Source organism: Nicotiana tabacum, chromosome 22 (genome assembly GCF_000715075.1).
Source record: "Nicotiana tabacum cultivar K326 chromosome 22, ASM71507v2, whole genome shotgun sequence".
NCBI classification, from domain to species: Eukaryota; Viridiplantae; Streptophyta; class Magnoliopsida; order Solanales; family Solanaceae; genus Nicotiana; species Nicotiana tabacum.
The window spans coordinates 213,150,926-213,172,311 of NC_134101.1; the positions used below are offsets into that span (position 1 = coordinate 213,150,926).

The 21,386-nt window shown below is 35.5% G+C and overlaps 1 protein-coding gene across 1 annotated transcript in view; it reads left to right on the forward strand.

Annotated features, from left to right (window-relative positions):
• Window positions 1–936, forward strand: part of LOC142176255 (uncharacterized) — a 37,396-nt gene extending 36,460 nt beyond the window's left edge. The window contains exon 4 of the mRNA XM_075243384.1: window positions 842–936. Within this exon, the coding sequence (XP_075099485.1) occupies window positions 842–936 (95 nt within the window). The remainder of the gene's footprint in view (window positions 1–841) is intronic.
• Window positions 937–21,386: the final 20,450 nt, after the last annotated feature.

The window sequence follows — 21,386 nt, forward strand, 5'->3', positions numbered from 1 at the left end:
GTATCAAGGTTCAAATCCAAAGTCTGTATGAAGCACCATTCAAGACTTAAGATCAAGTTTCAGAAGACTTAAAGATAGGAATCCTTGTAACTAGTAGTTGATAGGCTTAGTTAGTCTTTTTCAGTTTTCATTTTTGTTGTAATGACAGGACCGCGGACCGGAACCTCAACGGAACGACACCTCGATCGGCTCTTCACCTCGGTACACTCTACCATCTCTCTCATTTCCGAACTACACGTGGCCTGATTCCTGTAAAACCAAGGATATGTAGGCAGCTCAGATACCAAGGCTCGGTCACATTCCCTTCCTCTCCTTAGTGTAGTCCGTCCAAGTAATGGTCGGGTTAAAAACATGTCTAATCGTTCTTTGTCGGAAAACTCTTCGTGTTTCCAGTCAAAGAGGGGCAGCTGTAGACACCTGATTTTTGACCCTCCCCGAGAATTTTCACATTTTTAGCGTGAATATGTGAAATTGGGTCTAATATAGCCATTTTAACTATTTTTACTTTATTTCGTTGCAAAAGGAAAAATTACAAAAAATATATATATAAATTTTAGTTTATGTATTTTTCATAAACTTGAAAAAAATACAAAAATTGCACTTTATTTTTGTACTTTATATAATTTCGAAAATAACCAAAAAATATAGTTCTATTAATGTTTTGTAGTCATTATAATTTTTGAAAAATACAAAAAATATTACTTTATATTTTATCTTTGTATAAAAAACGAAAATTACAAAAATAGTTTTATTAATATTTTGTAGCTATTTTAAATCTTGGAAAATATACTTAAAAAATAGATATAGTTTTGTTTAAATATTAGTCTTATTTTTGTTGTAGGTGCCAAGCCAAGCGATTATCCAATCGCCACTCGCATGTCCAGTTGCTGCGTTGCTGCGTCATTGAGCAGCTCAGCCGTTGCTTCAGTCCGGTGAGGTTGTTTTGCTCGTCGAAGTCCGGTACGTCGAGGTGTTTGTCCGAGGTTTCATCATTGTTCCTCGTCGAGTGAGGTCCGGTTCGAGTTCCGTAGGAGGCACTGTTTGTCGTTCTAGGATTGTCGAGGTTCGAAGGTTGGTGTTCTTCGTCCTTTGTTTCATTTCATTCGTTTTGCATATTATGGTTCAAGGCAAAAAATGAGAATATTCGATATTTATGAATGTCAACAATGCAATTTTTTGTTGTTGTGTTAAAAATGTTTATTCTATGTTTAGTTACTGCATGCTTAAAGTAAATGTGAGCATATGAACGAGGTTATTCTATTTTTCATTTTTACCATGGATATTATTACCTGTTAGAATCATTATTTTTTTTTTGTTTAACCTCGGATGGTTTCATTGGTAGAAAATCGTAGTTGCCTTAAGTTTGCCCTCAAATAATAAAAACGAGACGAGCTTCGCCACATAATAAATGTACAGATTGCGGAGCCCTCACACAATATATGTATTAAATACTTAGATTCCGGGTCGAGCCGTTTAGCGAATTTCACGGCCCTACCCAAAATAATAATGCGCTAGTTGCTTTAGGCGCGCCTTTAATAATTTAATTTTCTTAAACTCGGGTGCACATTTATGTGACCCAAATCCAAATCTCAACGGAGTCGAAATGTGTCTCTAATCACGGGTACATTGATTGTGACGTGGTTGGAGATGCATTTCCATGACGTTGCAAATTCCTTTTTTTAAAAAAAAAATAAGAATGAGATGAGCCTCGCCAAATAAAAATACAAAATTGCGGGGCCCTCAGTAAATACTTGTTTTCAATTACTTAGAATTCAGGAGGGCCGTTCAGCGAATTTCACGGCCTTCCCAAAATAATAACACGATAGTCTCTCTAGGTGCGTGTTTAATAATCCACTTTCTTAAACTTGGGTGTGCATTTCATGCGACCCAAATCAAAATCCCAAAACGTCAAATAAAATATGTTCCGGATTGTGGGTGCATTTCATGTGACGCAGTCCAAAGACATGTTTTAAGCTATGTTCACATTCCTTAAAATAATGATAATAAAGCGGTAAAAGATAAAATTTGCATATGGTTCATAATTGTATTTAAAATCAGATAAATAAGCCGAATATAACAGTTGAGCGACCGTGCTAGAACCACAAAACTCGGGAATGCCTAACACCTTCTCCCGGGTTAACAGAATTCCTTATCCGGATTTCTGGTACGCAGACTATAGTATGTAGTCATTCTTTTCCTCGATTCGGGATTAAAATTGGTGACTTGGGACACCCTAAAATCTCCCAAGTGGCGACTCTGAAATAAATAAATAAATCCCGTTTCGATTGTCCTTTAATTGGAAAAACTCCCTCGCACCCCCTCGGGTGCGGAAAAAGGAGGTGTGACAACAATTATTGTAACTAAAAAAGGAAAAATAAATGAAAAAGAGAGACCAAATAATTAAAGAAAAAAAGAAAGCTTTGCCTCACTCTTCGTCCCCCTTGTCTGTCCCCATCCCCATTCCTACCCCTCCCCCTCCCGAAAAAATGTTCTTCTTCTTTTTCTTTTTCTTTTTTTTTAAATTTCTCCTCCTCCTCGTTTAAGTTTTCATGAACATCATTACTTACCATTTTTTTGTTCTCTTTTACAAATCTCATAAAGATTTCATGGAATATTTTAATATTCTTGAAGCCATAAATTACGAAGGGACTATCTTGTCTTGTAGTTGGTGGGGTTGTTTACAATCGATTATGTGGTGGCAACAATTGGTGGAGTTGAGGTTGATTCTTTGGTAGCATTGACGGCTCCAGTGATTTTCGATTTGGGACTTTTTTGTTTAATGATATGAGTTTTTTGAGAAAGATTTTTTTAAAAAAAGAATAATGGAAGGAAAATAAAGATGATGATTAAACAGCAGAGAGATCCTCACTGAAAGGGATTTGGTAAATTCTATCCATAAAGATGGATAAAATACGGTTGTGGCGTGGTGAAGCTGCTATAGATTTTGAAGTAAGAAAAAAGAAGTAGAGAGGGAGGTAGAAGAAATGAGACAGTGGTGGGAGAAGACTAGAAATACGGTGAAGAGGAACTCAAGATTGACTAAATAAAGTTTGCAAAATTAGTTTTTAAAAAAGGTGGGCCACACAATTACATGTGTCAAGTAATAAAAGGCAAAGCATATGACCTGTAATCCAAGTCAACGCGATTGAGACATATCCACATTCATATGTGTTTATTAGTTCTTAGTGGCCGCTTGGATTAGCGGAAAAAAAGTAGCTTTAAGTGCTGAAACTTATTTTATAAATAAGCAGTTACCTGTTTGAATAAAAGTGTTGAAACTTAAAAAAATCTGTTGAAGTGTTTGGTAAACAAGTGCTGGTAAGAACTTTTTTCTGTTAAAAAGACAGAAATATCCTTAAAGTTGTTAACATTATAAAAGGAGCTGATTACTACAATATATTTGATTCATAAGCAATGCAAACAAAAAATAATTTATATTTTAATTTAATTTTAATTTAAATAATTACTTAAGATATTTTTTTTATTTGTTTGCCAAGAAAATAAAAAGAATAGTTTTTGCTTTGTATATATCTGTATGAGAATCTAATTGATCAATTGCTTTTTTTTTCTTCCCTTGGCTCAGAAAGTGCTGCGACAGAAGTCAATCACAAACTTAAAAAGCCATTTTATACATCATGCTAATCAAATTGAAGTTATACACTGATTTCTCAAATTATATAAAAAGTTAGATCATTATATGCATATTTCAAGAGAACGAAACAAAATAACATTTCTCAATTGGAATGTAAAATAATAAATATTAGTGTTTTAAAAGATTCATACAACTACAAGTATCAAGCTTCACAAATTTCATTAGCAATCAAATCGCGAAGACCCATCCAAACAAGATCACTTTGCTCTTCCACATTTTTCGCATTTATATTGTTATTAGCTCTCAAAGATGTACCAACATCAGGATCAACAGATGGAACATATCTCTCATTCTCAGCTGCTCGGAATGCATCATCCATATTGCATTTCTTTCTAATATAGTTATGAATGGCCATAGTAGCAAGTACGATGTCTCTTTGAGTGTCAATGTGATAGAAAGGCATGTCTCGCAAAATAGACCATTTTGCTTTCCAAACCTCAAATGTGCACTCTGCAATATTTCTACAAGAAGAATGCAAATAGTTAAATTTTTCAATTCGCCCTGTTGGTTCTCGCAATTGTCTTGTTGCACCGCGGCGGAATTGTGCTAGGTGATATCTCACACTATCTCCTTTGTATGGAGGCATATATCCCTTCATGTGAGGATATCCTGCATCAACTAGATAATACTTATTTCCAATTGGACGTGGAAAGTTAAGTTTCGGTCTACGAAGGGCTTCACCAAATATACGTCTATCGTGCGCTGCTCCTTCTGTGATGACCCGACCCGTCGTCTCATGAGTTACTGTCTCGTTCGTCCCATTTTCTGCTTCCTCATGTTTCATTATCGGTACTAGGTGCATTAGAATTTATTTGGAGCGATTTTGATAAGAAATGAGACATTTAGTCTCTTTTAAGAAGGTTTAAGTTGGAAAAGTCAACCGGACGTTGACTTATGAGTTAAAGGGCTTGGATGTGAATTTCGACGGTTCGGTTAGTTCCGGGAGGTGATTTGTGACTTAGGAGCAGGACCGAAAGTAATTTTGGAGGTCCGATGTTGAATTAGGCTTGAATTGGCGAAGTTAGTATTTTGGCGAATTCCGGTTGATAGGTGAGATTTTGATCCGGGTGTCGGAATGAAATTCCGAGAGTTGCTGTAGCTTCATTGTATCATTTGGGATATGTGTGCAAAATTTCAGGTCATTCGGACATCGTTTGGTCGGGTTTTTGATCGAATGTGTGTTTTAGAAGTTTTAAAAGAACTTAGGCTTGAATTCGATATAATTTGATGATTTTGGCGTTAGTTGAGGTGTTTTGCCGATTGGAGCAAGTTTGGATAATGTTTTAAGACATGTTGGTGCTTTTAGTTAAGGTCTCGGGGGCCTCAGGTGTATTTCGGAAGGTTAATGGATCGATTTAGGCACGAAAAAAATAAAGTTGCTACATTTTTTACAACACTGTGAACAGTAGTTATGAACAGTACCCATGAACAGTGCCCCGTAACAGTATCCGTGAATAATGCAGTGAACAGTACCCCATAACGGTATCCGTGAATAGTACCGTAAACAGTACCCCGTAACAGTATCCTTGAATAGTGCCGTGAACAGTACCATGTAACAGTATCCGTGAATAGTAACACGGGGTGAACAGTACACGGGGTGAACAGTAATTTCAAAAAATTCTGGGCAGAATGTTTACATTTCATTCGAGAAAAACACCCAATTTCTCCATCATTTTTAGTCATTTTGAGAGCTTTTGGACGGGGATTGAAGGGAGTTTCAACTAAGATCGATTGGAGGTAAGTTTTATGAGTTAAATACATGATTTTATTGAAGAATCATCCTAGAAATCCATGAAAACATCGCCCTTTTCTGCCCAGCGATTTCGCATCTGCGGGCCAGGAATCGCACTTGTGACGCCGCACCTACGGAATTCCCCTCGCAGGTGCGAAAATGACTTAAAGGGCTGGGTCCGCATCTGCAAAGAAAAGGGCCGCACCTGCGAGTGAGCCCCTGCGGAACCTGGTCCGCTTCTGCGGTCTTCTTTCACTCATGCGGGTCGTTGATCGCTTCTGCGGGCATCGCAGATGCAACACTTCCCTCGCACCTACGACCCCAGGCAGCTCCTCTCCTTTCCGCTTCTACGCTTGCCTCTCCGCACATGCGATCACGCACCTGCGGTCTCCCCACCGCAGATGCGAAAACACCAGAACTCAGATAGCTTCAGCAATTGCATAAGTCCAAAATTCAGTCCGTTAAGCATCCGAAACACACCCGACGCCCCCCGGACCTCAACCAAATATGCCAACAAATCCTAAAATACCATACGAACTTAGTCGAGTCCTCAAATCTCATCAAACAACGCTAAAAACACGAATCATCCTCCAATTCAAACTTAATGAACTTGAAACTTTCAATTTCTAACCGATGTTGAAACCTATCAAACCACATCCTATTGACCCCAAATTTTGCATACAAGTTATATTCAATATTACGGACCTATTCCAACTCCCAGAATTAAAATCTAACCCCGATATCAAAAAGTCCACTGCCGGTCAAAATCTCCAAAAATTCGACTTTCGCCATTTCAAGCCTAAATAAGCTACGGACTACCAAAACACAATCCGGACACGCCCTAAGTCCAAAATCACTTGCGGAGCTAACGGAACCGACGAAACTCTATTCCGAAGTCGTCTTCACATAGTTCTAACTATGGTCAAAATTCTAAGACTTATGCTTCCGTTTAGGGACTAAGTGTCCCAAAACACTCCAAAACCAAAAACGAAACCTCCCGACAAGTCACATAAGCTGAAACAGATACGGAAAACGCAGTAAATAGGGGATCTGAGGTATAACTCACGACCGGCCGGGTCGTTACAATCATCAAATGCACGCTTCTTATGTACACATTTCGGCCACACTAACACTATGGTTGATGTATGTGCATGGTCAATGGTCAAAGGGATTTAATTTAATTCACAAATATATGGGTTAAAGTGTTCAAATGAGAAATGTGCAAGTTTGTTTACCGGGATGATAAACTGGTGCAAGTTTAAGTGGCTCCGAGGGTATTTTTTTTGAAAGTATTTTATGTAATTTATAAATATTTTTAAACTTTTTTGTGTTTTAACATATTAATTCAAATATGAACTTAAAAGAATGGTCCAATAAGTTTTATGCCTCATAGATATTAGTAAGTCAAATAAAGCTCAAACTAAAATTAAATTAGTACTAATGCTAATAAAAAATTAAGAATATCAATACTGTTAGGATATCCTTTTTTGATTTTGATAGTGAAATGCATAACTTAGTTTTACTTTTTTTCTTTAGTGTTTAGATATGTAATTAATATTTATTAGCAGCATTTATTTTTGCATGGCTTAATATTTTTTGACTATGTTCATTTTTATTATGTCTTAGTAGCAATATTTTTTTTCTGAAATTTTATTATCTTTATTGTTGGTGACACTATATTTTGGTACAGTGCCATGGCTTATATCTTATTTTGTGTTATTTTCTTGAAAAATACCTTATAATTATTGTATCTTACTAGAACTAAATATTTATTGCATGGGCTACATGATTTGTGCTATGAAGATTTTACTTGGAAAAAAAAATCAAAAAAATCTAAGATTGAAAAACTCGTCGTGTTGGTTTGATTTAGTTTATAAATTTTAAAAAGTAACACAATTAATTTGGTCTGGTAAATGGAAACATTCGAACTAACACAAGCTATATACAAACCTAATAATTTATATATAAGTTAATTTATAAAAAATATATTAACATTCATTGTTTAATACACTGTTAAGAATAATTTTTTTTTCGTTTAACATATGAGCAGAATCATTCCTAGAGTTGTAATTCACATCGATATCCATTTTTGTTGTTGTCATCATGCATGTCATGATTGACCTACATAGATCATTGGCTTAACAAAAAAAGAAATTCTTACTCATATGTACAACGCAAATAAGTAGTTTATATTTAGCATCGCCAAATAAATTTTAATCAGATAGCCAACATATATGTTTGCATTGAAATTTATGAAGCCAAATCTCTTTCAATATTTTAGTGTCTCCCTCGAGCTATTATAGAATGCTCTTTACTTTTTTATTTTCTTATTTTTAAAATTTATATAATATGATGTATAAAAATGTATATATATATTACTATGCATAACTATCTATAAACATGTATAATTATGTATCAATAATGTATCCACAATGTTTTCCATTTCTGCTCCTACCGGTAATGTTCCATTTCTAATATTGTCACAAAAATTACTTTTTGACAGATGATATCCCTTGCAACATAAATACAAGGGTGAAATTTCGAAATATCTGACGACCAATAAGCACCATATAATTGTTCAACAATCAATTACTATCAATATTTTATAATCTTACCTTCAAATATTCTCCTCTTTATATGAGATTTATGTTTATAGTATGCTCATTAACAAGCTTACAGAGAAATCATTAACGACCTTAATCTGAGAAATAAAAAGATCACAAATACTATCACACACTTTATTTATTACTTTGGCAAAATGCTTAAAAGTCCACATTAACATATAAAATTTCCAAGAAGTGCTCAGAAGGAAGTACCTTTGAGTCAAGAATATACTCAAGCTACCAAAACAGTAGGTTGAGAGGGAGAAACGCCTCGAGAGAGACTGCGACAACTACCTTTGAGTCCTCCGAAGCTAAAAAGAGCTAGTGAGCTTCGGAATGTGAATGGGACCAGGCAGTCTCGAGAATGGGACCATCCAAGCATATTTAGTCCAATTTTGATCGTTTTTTTGTGGTCGGTATTTACCGGATTTCTTGTAGTGTCATATATCTCACAAGTATATAGCAAAAATATTATCAAGTCATAAATCACAGATAAAGACTCCTTGATGCCCAAAGATAATGTAACGTGCTCCTTTCCAGTTAATAATTCAGCATATAAAGAAGATATGTGTCCAAATATTTTTAAATCATCCAACTTGCATATAGAGAAGATATGCGTGATAAACAAATCAAGTCACATGGATTTACATATAGAGAAGATATGAACCGTGTCTCATCTAATCAAGTAAGGTGGCATATAAAGAAGATATGCATAAATGCATTTATACACTCCGAAACTAGCTAACAGAGAAGAGATGTAGTAAAATCACGTATACATCTAAGGAAATTGCAAGTAGAGAAGAAATGCAATAACCAAAACAACCACTGGCCAGTTTTTCTCAGAAATACCGTAACCGACCCAAACCACTGATCAACTTTTCTCATACCGCGTGTACACCATCAAAAGATAAATATGAGAGAATGATCCTAGGGGGATGGATTCATATCCACATGCTACACAGACAATTCACGTACCGCACAGACAACTCACATGCCAATAATATGGTGAACAAACACATCTATTTGGCATTATCAAAAATAGAGAAATTTATTGAGTACTGATGTGTTTTGATGATTAACAAATGAAGTGTGAGTTTGTGCGTGTCTGGATTAAGTCCTAAAGTATTATTTAATGGGTAAGATGAAGGATTGCGTATAGGTGTTCGTAACACGCAGCGGAAGACAATAACAATCCTAGGAAGATCTTTTCGTGTTTAAAATTTATTTACATGTCAAAGATCAGATCTGAGACATACCTGGTGAAGAGAGTCCCGTTTCAAGAATTCTTCGATAGTGCGAAGACTCTATGCGTATCCACACCGAGACCGATCCTTGCTATCAACTCTTTGATCAATGAAACCCACTGAACAAAAAACTTGTGCTGAAATTTTTCTCAAAAATCTCAACTCAAATTAGAAGAACAAGAAACATTTTTCTTGTGATTGTATTTTCTCTTTTGGATTTGTATTATACTCTTACTTTCACAAAGAGGTTTTTCTTCTCAAGAATTAAAAATACGGCAAATTTTCCCCATCATCCTTTATATAGCATCACATATAAACTATTTTCCTATTTGATTGAGGTAATGATTTACTTAGGTAAAAATTTATTCCAAAATAAACTTATGAAATTTTCCATTGGAGAAACGTATATACCATTTCTAATAGGATACGTGTGCCGTCGTCACCTTGTCCTTTCCAATTCAATTCCAAATTGGATTGGATTATGAGAATTAACTAATATTTTATATTTTAAAAAATCAATCCCATTCTTAATAGGTTTTAACTAATCTCACGTCGTGTCCGTCCAATTCTAAATTGGATTTCCAAATAAGTTTTAATAATATATTATATACATACCTTATATATATATTTCAACCAAGAAATAATTTGATTTTATGTATATATATCACATATATATATTTCAACGAAGAGATAATTTAATTTTCTATTCAAAATAGAAATCTTCAATTTGTTCACAATATTAATTATATCCTCTGTACTAGCAAAGAATATAATAATATTTTATTTGGACTAATAACTAAATTTATTTGACTAATTAAATTCTTTAATTTAATTATCAAATAACAAAGTAATTAATCATTTAGCAAAGATCAGAACACTCGTTAGTGTGTGACCCCATAGGTTCAATACTAAGTCGGTAGTAAATTGATCACATCAAAATACTAATCAAGGGTGGCGTCTAGCAACACTCCTTAACAGCCGGATAACATGAAGTATACAATCTACTATCAAGAACCCGTAGAAGAATAATGTAGTAATTCCTTCTGTCCTTATTTCTCTGGGTCACCCTAGGATATGGTTCAACTGTCAATCCTAATAGGCGACCAACTATGTATTCATGTCAAATATAATCGACCATTGAATGACCTAAGAAACTCTTTTCTTCTTTTCATTCAATTGTCCTTGTCATGGTCTTAATTTGGTCGTTTATAATTCATGACAACATGGAGCTTAAACTCATTACCAAGAGTTGACAGATTCCATCTTGATCAATCACTAATTCTACAAGCATTTAATCATACCCAATATCCTTTCAACTATCGCCCTAGGGCCATTGTTGTCTGATATCAAAGCACAATAAATAACTTGTCAATTACTATGACGATCTCAGGTCAAAGGAAACTTTTACATCACATTCTTCAAGAGAGTCTCTTATTGACAGTTTATGGTAATTTTAACCATTAGGAATTATCCAATGAGTCGGTTCAATGATCATATCTCTATATGCATCATCTATCTATGTAATTTAGTTAATGAGATCAACTAATCTTTATCCCATAAACATGATCACATAAATATTGATCTAACCGGATTACTAATGTCCAAATTAATAATCCTACTATCAAGAACAAATTTAGGTTAAATTATAAGAAACTTTACTCTCATTATCATGATCTCCATCACAATGTCAAGTCTTCAAATTTAATCAACGACCTTATCAAATTAATCAAGCAATTAATAACAATGATAAAAAAAATATCAAATGCCATATATATTTTATATCAAATAACGTTCACAAAAATATGTTCAAATCATCAAATATGATATTGGATCTAAGGCATATCTACTATATCCCCAACAATCTCCCACTTGCACTAGAGCCAATCGCTCTTGTACTTCATTCCCAATTTTCACTTGTGCTTGTTAAACTCCTTTGCGCCAAGAGCTTTAGTGAATGGGTCTGCAACATTATCTTTTCCATCAACCTTTTGAATCTCGACGTCTCCACTTTCAATGATCTCTTTTATCAAGTGATACTTTCGCAGAACGTGTTTGGATTTTTGATGTGATCTTGGTTCTTTTGCTTGAGCAATGACTCCGGTATTGTCACACAACAGTGGAACCACACCTTCTATTGAGGAACCACACCAAGTTCAGTTAAGAACTTTTTCATCCATACAACTTCCTTAGCAGCTTCACTAGCTGCTATATATTCTACTTCAGCCACTGAATCGGCTACTGTAGCTTGTTTGGAACTTTTCCAACTCACCGCACCACCATTTAAGGTGAATACATAACCAGACTTAGATTTGCTATCATCTCTATTTGAATAGAAACTTGCATCAGTATAACCTTCAAGTTTCAACTCAAAATCTCCATAGATGAGGAATTAGTTTTTAGTCCTTCTTAAGTACTTAAGAATGGTCTTCACCACCTTCCAATGTTCCTCATCAGGATTTGCCTGATATCGGATGGTCACTCTAAGTGCATAAGCCACATAAGGACGTGTACATGTCATGGTATACATGATAGCTCCTACTGCACTAGCATATGGGATCCTACTCATGCGTTCTCTTTCTTCAGGTGTTTTAGGACAATCCTCCCTATTGAGAGTAATTCCAGTACTTATCGGTAGATAGCCTCTTTTGGAATTATCCATATTATACCTCTTTAAGATGGTATCAATGTACAAAGACCGGGAAAGTCCAAGCAGCTTCCTCGATCTATCTTTATAGATCTTTATTCCTAATATATAAGCTGCTTCTCCCAAGTCTTTCATGGAGAACTGTTCAGATAGCCAAATTTTGGTACTTTGCAATGCCGGTATGTCATTCCTTATGAGCAATATATCATAAATATACAACACTAAGAATATAATTGTGCTCCCACTAACCTTTTTGTACACACAAGGTTCTTCTTCGCATCTAACAAATTTAAACTTTTCAACTATCTTGTTAAAGCGAATATTCCAACTTCGAGAAGCTTGCTTTAGTCCATAAATGGATCTTTGTAGCTTGCAAATTTTATTATGATCAGACAAAGATGTGAAACCTTCAGGTTGTGTCATGTACACATCATCTTCTAGCTCACCATTAAGGAAAGCTATTTTCACATCCATTTGTCATATTTCATAATCATAGTATGCTGCTATAGCAAGCAAAAATCGAATAGATTTGAGCATTTCCACGGGAGAGAACGTCTCGTCGTAGTCGACTCCTTCTTTCTGACGATATCCCTTGGCAACAAGACGGGCTTTGTAGGTCTCCACGTTTTCGTCTGCTACAATCTTTTTCTTATAAACCCATTAACAACCTATAGGTTTTATATCCTTTAAAGGTTCAACTGAAGTCCATACTTTATTTTTCTTCATTGATTCCATTTCGGATTCCATGGCCTTTTGCCACTTCTCATAATCAGAACTTTATATAGCCTCTTCATAGGTCTTAGGGTCATCATCATTATGATCAACCTCATTTGACACATCATTTTGTACCATTAAATTTAATCTAGTTGGTATATGACGTTATCGTGTAGACCTTCTAAGAGGTACTTGTACAACCTGTTCACCTTGTGCTAAATTTAGTTGTTGTTCAATTTGGTTTGGAACTGGTTCATTAACCTGTTCTTGAACTTCAACCGTTGAATATAGCAACTTCCTTGGCAACTTCAAAACATCCAATAAAGGTTCTTCAACTTGGGTCTCATGATCTTTGTATTGTGTTGATTTATTAGTTCTTGAACTTCATCAAGTTCTATTTCTCCATTATAATTTCCTTCTAAAAGAAATTCCTGTTCCAAAAAGGTTGCTCCTCTGGCCACAAACACTTTATGGTCAGAAGGGTGATAGAAGTAATATCCCATTGTTTCCTTGGGATACCCAATGAACCTATACTTATCAGATCTTGAGTCAAGTTTATCATACTGTACTCTCTTAACATAAGCTGGACAACCCCAAACTTTAATATGTTTAAGGTTAGGCTTACATCCTTTCCATATCTCATATGGTGTTGTAGAGACTGACTTAGTGAGAAATTTTGTAAGTAAGTACGTTGCTGCTTCCAAAGCATATCCCCATAAATTTATTGGAAGATCAATGAACCCCATCATAGATCTCACCATATCTAATAAGGTTCGATTTCTCCTTTCAGACACACCATTGTGTTGTGGTGTTCCTGGAGGTGTCCACTGTGAGAGAATCCCATTCTCTTTGAGATATATGGTAAAGTCTTCACTAATATTCTCCACCTCTATTAGACCTTAGTACTTTGATACTTTTACCCGTCTGCTTCTCAATTTCACTACGGAACTTTTTGAACATTTCAAAAGATTCAGACTTGTGTTTCATAAGATACACAAATCCATATCTTGACATATCATCAGTGAAGGTGATGAAGTAAGAATATCCACCTCTAGCTTGAATTTTCATGGGCCTACAAACATTTGTATGAATTGGTCCCAATAATTCAGAAGCTCTTTCTCTACTTCCAGTAAATGGAGATTTGGTCATTTTTCCTGTGAGACAAGATTCACAAGTTGGATATGATTCAAAATCATACCTGTCAATGTACCCTTCCTTGTACAACTTGTTAATTCTTTTTTCTCTAATATGACCAAGCCTACAATGCCAAAGGTATGTATAATTTACTTGATCATCTCTTTTCCTCTTAAGACTTGAAACGTGCATAATCGAATTAGCATTGACATTAGGTAAGACATAAATGTCATGTTGGAGATAGCCATTCACATATAAATTTATCATTATAATAAATAGAGCAATTACCATTGCCTATATTAATGCAAAAACCACGTTTGTCTAACATAGAAGCTGAAATTTGGTTCGAAACAAATTTAGGAACGTAATAACAATCATCCATCATAAGTATTTTTTCCGTAGGCATTATTAAAGAAATTGATCCTACAGCTACGACCGCAACTTTTGCACCATTTTCAACTTGTAGATTAACTTCTCCTTTCTTTAACCTCCTACTTATCTTGAATCCTTGCAACATATTAAAGATGTTATAACCACTGCCAGTATCTAATACCCATAGTGAAGAATTAGTAGTAGCTAAAGAAACCTTGAAAATATTTTTCATTAATGTCTCACCTTGTTTCTTGTCCTTTAGAGTTGCAAGATACTCCTTGTAGTTTCTCTTCCAATGCCCTTTCTTCTTACAGTGAAAACATTCAGCATCATATACTGACTGCAAGATCAAATCTTCAGAAAGCTCTTTACCAAGCTTGTACCCCAACTTCTCATGTTCTTCGGTAAGAACAATCATATGATTGACAAGGGGTCCAACTGTGTATCAACCATCTTCTTAAGATATTCAATGATTGCAGTTGGATCTATATTCTGATGTTTCCTCTAGAGTTCAGAACTCATAGAAGCGAGAATGATGTGTTTAATAGCAACGTATTCTTCCAAGTGTTTCTGATAAACCTTGGTGCCTTGAACATCATTCTCTGGCGGAATTATCTTTGCAGGCTTATCGATCACATCAATGAGTTTTTCATGCATGAGAACAATTCTCAAATTTCTATAATAGTCATCAAAATTTGGTCCTACCAACTTGTTGGTCTCAAGTATTTCACGTAGTGATATAACAAACATATTGAGAAATCTAAAATATAGAAAAGAAAAGACAATGATATAAGAATATATTTGCATATATCATAAAGACATGGACTTTTATCTAAATGATATTTTCACTAATTATTTTAAACTATTTACCCTCATTATAGTTTATGAAATCTTTATTTCTGTTAGTGGAGTAAAGAAATCCTTTAACAATATGTATGAGGCCCTTGGAAGTCAAGTCGTTTCTCACATATATTTTAAAGGTAGGTACTCTTACCAATTGTATCCCCATACAATTTCCTTAAATAGCTCTATGTCAAATAGTCCTCTAGTAGTCAGGTCGATCCTGTTGGCATAGTTGAGTTCAACCATCATGACAGCAAAGAATTTATTTAATTTTATACTCCCCGGTTAGTTCAGGCGTCTAGTAAAAAATTAAATAATTCTTTCAATCCATGCATCTAATGCAATTAATAATTTTAACATATTCTCGAACTATAAGTCTCCTGGTAGTCAGGTCACTCCTTATAAACAAGAAATAAGTAAAATTATTTACTTTGATGGATAACTCTATAATAAAATATCTTATATTTTATTATTTAAGAACTCAAATTTTAGTAAGAGGGAATTGTTACTAAAACAGTTTTTAATAACATGAAGATCAAATCTTTTATAGCATGTGAATTTAGTTCAAGTTGTCTACATGCTTAGTCCTAAATTAATTTACATCACATGTAATAAAAATTCAAAATTATGTAATGAAGAAGCACGTGACAACAAAAATGAAATTCAACATCTTCTAACATGTTTACCTTATATATCACATATAAAATAATTCATGCCAGAAAACTATTATTAATTAACATATCATGAACTAATAATAATTAAAATAGCAGCAGAATCCAATAACCTATTATAGATATCCGTCGTATCTAATACAAAAATTTCAAATACAAGTTGCGAACTATCTCAATATATATATATATATATATATATATATATATATATATATATTTTATTCACAATAAAGTTATATCAATCTGTATGCATTCGAACAATTTGATTATTGTACAAGACACATGTATTATGGTTTGAACTATTCAAATATAATCTTAAAATATTTCATAAATAAATTTTAGACACAATAAACCACGACTCCGATACCACTGAAGGATTGCGTATAGATGTTCGTAACACGCAGCGGAAGACAATAGCAATCCTAGGAAGATCTTTTCGTGTTTACAATTTATTTACATGTCAAAGATCAGATCTGAGACGTACCTGGTGAAGAGAGTCCCGTTTCAAGAATTCTTCGATAATGCGAAGACTTTATGCGTATCCACACCGAGACCAATCCTTGCTATCAATTCTTTGATCAATGAAACCCACGAACAAACTGAACGAAAAACTTGTGCTGAAATTTTTCTCAAAATTCTCAACTCAAATTAGAAGAACAAGAAACACTTTTCTTGAAATTGTATTTTCTCTCTTGGCTTTGTATTATACTCTTACTTTCACAAAGTGGTTTTTCTTCTCAAGAATTGACAATACAACAAATTTTTTCCATCATCCTTTATATAGCATCACCTATAAACCCTTTTCCTATTTGGTTGAGGTAATGATTTAGTTAGGGTAAAAGTTTATTCCAAAATAAACTTATGGAATTTTCCATTGGAGAAACGTATATACCATTCCTAATAGGATACGTGCGCCGTCCTCAGCTTGTCCTTTAAGGACGTTCCAGTTCAATTCCAAATTGGATTGGATTATGAGAATTAACTAATATTTTATATTTTAAAAAAGCAATCCCATTCTAAATGGGTTTTAACTAATCTCATGTTGTGTCCGTCCAATTCTAAATTGGATTTCCAAATAAGTTTTAATAATATATTATATACATACCTTATATATATATTTCAACCAAGAAATAATTTGATTTTATATTCAAAATAGAAATTTTTAATTTGTTCACAATATTAATTATATCCTCTGTGCTAGCAATATTAATTATATCCTCTATACTAGCAAAGAATATAATAATATTTTATTTGGACTAATAACTAAATTTATTTGACTAATTAAATTCTTTAATTTAATTATCAAATAATAAAGTAATTAATCATTTAGCAAAGATCAGAACACTCGTTAGTGTGCGACCCCATAGGTTCAATACTAAGTCGGTAGTAAATTGATCAGACTAGTTGTGACGACCCGGCCAATCGTCTCATGAGTTACTGCTCAATTTTTCCCATTTCTGCTTCTTTATGCTTTGTTTACCCGTGTTATGTGATATCGGGTTAGTCAGATTGAATCTCGAAGGAATTTGGAAGGGTTTGAGACACCTAGTCTCTTTTAAGGAAGTTTAAGTTGAAAAAGTCAATTGGATGTTGACTTATGTGTTAGAGGGCTCGGATATGAGTTTTGATGGTTTGGTTAGCTTTGGGAGGTGATTTGTGGCTTAGGAGCGCGATCAGAATGAATTTTGGAGGTTTGTAGTTGATTTAGGCTTGAATTGGCGAAGTTGATATTTTGGCGATTTCCAGTTGATAGGCGAGATTTTGATATAGTGGTCGGAATGGAATTCCGAGAGTTCCAGTAGTTCCGTTGTGTCATTTGGGATGTGTGTGCAAAATTTCAGGTCATTCAGACGTGGTTTGGTTGGGTTTTTGATCGAAAACGTAATTTGGAAGATTTTAGAAAGTTTGGCTTGAATCCGATGTGTTTTGGGTGATTTAATGTTGTTTGAGGTGTTTTGATGATTGGAACAAGTTTGAATAAGGAATTGGGATATGTTTGTGCTTTTGGTTGAGGTTCCGGGGGCCTCGGAGTGATTTCGGATAGTTAAGGAGAAGTTGGAAAATTATTGCAGCTGCTGAAGTTTTGCTGCTTCTGGTGTTTTCGCACCTGCGGTGACCGCAGGTGCAGCGCCGCACGTGCGGAAGATGAACCGCAGAAGCGGTTTTGGAAGAGAGAGTCAGGAACCGCAGATGCGGTAGAGGGACCGCACCTGCGGAGTCGCAGATGCGGCGAGTGGACCGTAGATGCGGTATTTGGTCCGTTAAGTTATTTCCGCAGAAGCGGAAGGTGGACCGCAAATGCGGTACCGCATATGCAGGCACCCCTGGGCAGAACATATAAATTGTCTTCTTCGCGATTTTGAGCTATTTTTCACCATTTTTACTCTGGCTTGGGAGATTTTGGGGCGATTTGAGAGAGGGAATTCAAGGAGACTTCATTGAGGTAAAGATTTTGGACCTAAAACTCGTTCCTATGCTATTATTTCATGGATTAGAACTAGAAATCATGGAAAATTAAGGGTGAAAATTGGGGAAACTAGGGCTTAAGAACTTAGGCCTTTAATTGTGGATTTGAAGGAACATTTGGGGTCGGATTTGAGAACTTTTTATATGTATGAACTCGTGGGGAGACGAGGAATCCATTGATGTAAAAAAATTTAAATTTCGAGACGTGGTCCCGGGGGTCGGGTTTGGCCAATTTCGGGATTTTTGGTATTTTTCGATTATTTTCGCTTGGGCTTCGTTCCCTTGGCATATTTTGACGTCCTCGTTCTGATTTTGGATAGATTCGACGCCCGATTGGAGGGGCAAAGGCGTCGCAGAGTAGTATTTTCATCGGTTTGAGGTAAGTAACCATTGTAAATCTGGAACTGAGGGTACAAAACCCCGGTATTTGACTTGTTTTAATAAATACGGTGACCCACATGCTAGGTGACGAGCGTGTGGGTGTGCACCGATAGGGATTGTGACTTGGTCCATCCCGTAGCGACCATTAAGCTGCGTATTTGATTTGGAAATATTATGTTATTCAGTATTTTGGATATTTATACTGTATTATGGGTTGTATACCATGTTTGGGGCCTTGTGCCGACCTGTAGAAACTCTTAGGGGCATTTTTACTATTTTTCCTCACTTTACTTGCTAGAAGCAAATCCTCAGTCATGTTTTACGTGCTTAAATGTTTAAAACTGGCTTTATTACTCTACTCCCAATTGTGAGGACTGTTTGGGCTGAGTTTCCTAATTTTCATTGTTGTGACCGAGAGGCTGTGAGGTTAAAGACCGAGAGTGGTTGAGAACCCAAATGTGAGGATATTTATATATGTGAGTTATAGATCAGGCTGCACGCCGCAACAATACTTGTATGGATCGGGATGCACGCCACAACGATATATATATATATATATTGGATCGGGCTGCACGCCCAACGATATGACGCTTGGGTTGTAGGAGCCCCTCCGGAGCCTGTACACCCTCAGTGAGCATAGCCGACTATAAATTATAGATCGGGCTGCACGCCGCAGCGATTACTATGATTCCTATTATTATGAGATACTAATTAGCCGAGTGATGAGAGTGAGTATTGTGTGACGAGGGTTGAGTCACGAGTGACTGAGAGGCTGCCCGAGGGGCCATATTCTGAGTGATTCCTTGCCCGAGAGACCTTGCTATGATGTTTTCACTGATTTCACTCTTGTTTTAAATAAGCCTCTGTTTGATATACCGCTAAGTATTTGATTCCAAACGTTTAAACCGGAGATATGATTTTATAATAAAAAACTAATTTTAAACCGTAAAGATGACCTGATATTCTGTTGATTATTCAGTTATGTATTTTTGAACTGCTCGTCACTACTTTCAACCCTTATTTACTCTAGTTACTTATTGAGTTGGCGTACTCACGTTACTCCCTGCACCTTGTGTGCAGATCCAGGTGCCCGAGCGGCCGAATGAGGGCTTTCAGCTGTTCCAGTATTTGACGGAGACTTCGAGGTAGCTGCATGGCGTCCGCAGCCCTATTCTCTCCCTCCTATCTTATTACTTTTCCGCATTTCCTAGACTATTGATGTATTAGGTATTCAAACTTATATTAGAGGCTCTAGACTCGTGACACCAGATTGTTGGGGCTGTGTAGTTTATTGTTATTTTGACTTCCACATATCTTTTGTTGTCTAAACGCTTATAATGAATTTGGTACCTAAAACTTGTGTTAGAAAATGGCTTAATGTTAAAGGAAAAAGCTTTGTGGTTAATTGATCAGTTGGCTTGCCTAGAAATATGATAGGCGCCATCACGATCGGTATTTGGGGTCGTGACACTGGTCATTCAAAAATTGCCAGCATTTACGAAGTCAATGAAAAATAGCCACTATTTTGCTACAACAGAGACCGGTCCAGCATAATATACCGGAGTTCGGTGCACCTGTGTATGAACTCCAGCATATTATGCTAGACCGGTATACTTTGCTAACTCCAGTATAATATACTGGAGACTGGAGCACCGGTGCTCCAAACTCCAGTATATTATACTGGACAATTATACTTGCTGGAACTCCAGTATATTATGCTGGAGTTTTAGTGTACTTATGTTGGAACTCCATCATATTATGCTGGAGTTCCAGCATACTTATCCTGGAACTCCAGTATAATATGTTGGAGTTCAAGCATACTTATGCTGGAACTCCAGTATAATATACTGGCGTATTTTTCGGGTTTTGAACAGTGTTTTCGCTCAGATTTATCTTTACATGAAAAGTGGCTAAATTTCAATTACTTTTAAAACTGGGCTATTTTTGAACGACCAGTTGTAAATGTGGCAATTTTTAAATTTCTCCCCATATCTACTATATTCCCAAGGCAAAATACATAAGTTACCCCCTGAACTATGAACCAAATCCCTGTTACACACTTTTTGTGGATAAAAATCATCTTACACACTCAACCTTTTAAAAGTGTGTCTAAGACACACTACTTTTTTCTTCACGAGTTTGTCAGATTATGTGTGATATCACGCACCAATTAAGTCTTGACACATGTCATAACTCAAAAAAAAATATTCATTTCCACCCTAATTAATATCTTTTCTTTAAAAAATAAAAATAATCAAAAGACCCCCCCCCCCTCCCCAACCCGGCTCTCATCTTTCCCTACCCTACTCATAGTCTACTTCTCCATTAAAATTTGTTCCTCCGTTAGAATCCACTGGAATAATCCCTCCAAATCACATGTCCTCCATTTTCCTCCATCATCTTCTCAATTCACACCCAATAGTTGGCCAACTCCTCTGCCACAACTATTAGCCACCAAACAACTCGATTCCAGATAATCGGATCTGGAGGAAACTCGCCGAAGAATGGTCAGATCTTTGCTAGTTCTGCCAAATTTTGACAAGAGACGGAACTTCTCTATCGTTTTTTATTTTATTTTTGTGTCTCTTCTTCTCACTTTTTTTGTTTCATCTGAATATTGGTTGGAAAATTAAAGACTCTGATGACCCATAGTTTTGATGTCGTTTGTTTGTTTCATGGTTGCCTTACCATCGGAGCTCCGGCGATTGCCGACTTGCTTATGTTATCAACTGAGATCTTCACATAATACTTTGCTTACATCTCCAACTTGAACAAATTCATTCTTTAACAATCTGCCAATTGTTAATTTGCGGACAAATTAGTGTAATATTATATGTATTAATCATCATTAGTGTGGTATAAATAGGAGAAGGTAAGGAATATTAAGAATATTAAGAATAAACGTCATCCAAATGACTCTAAAAAATTTA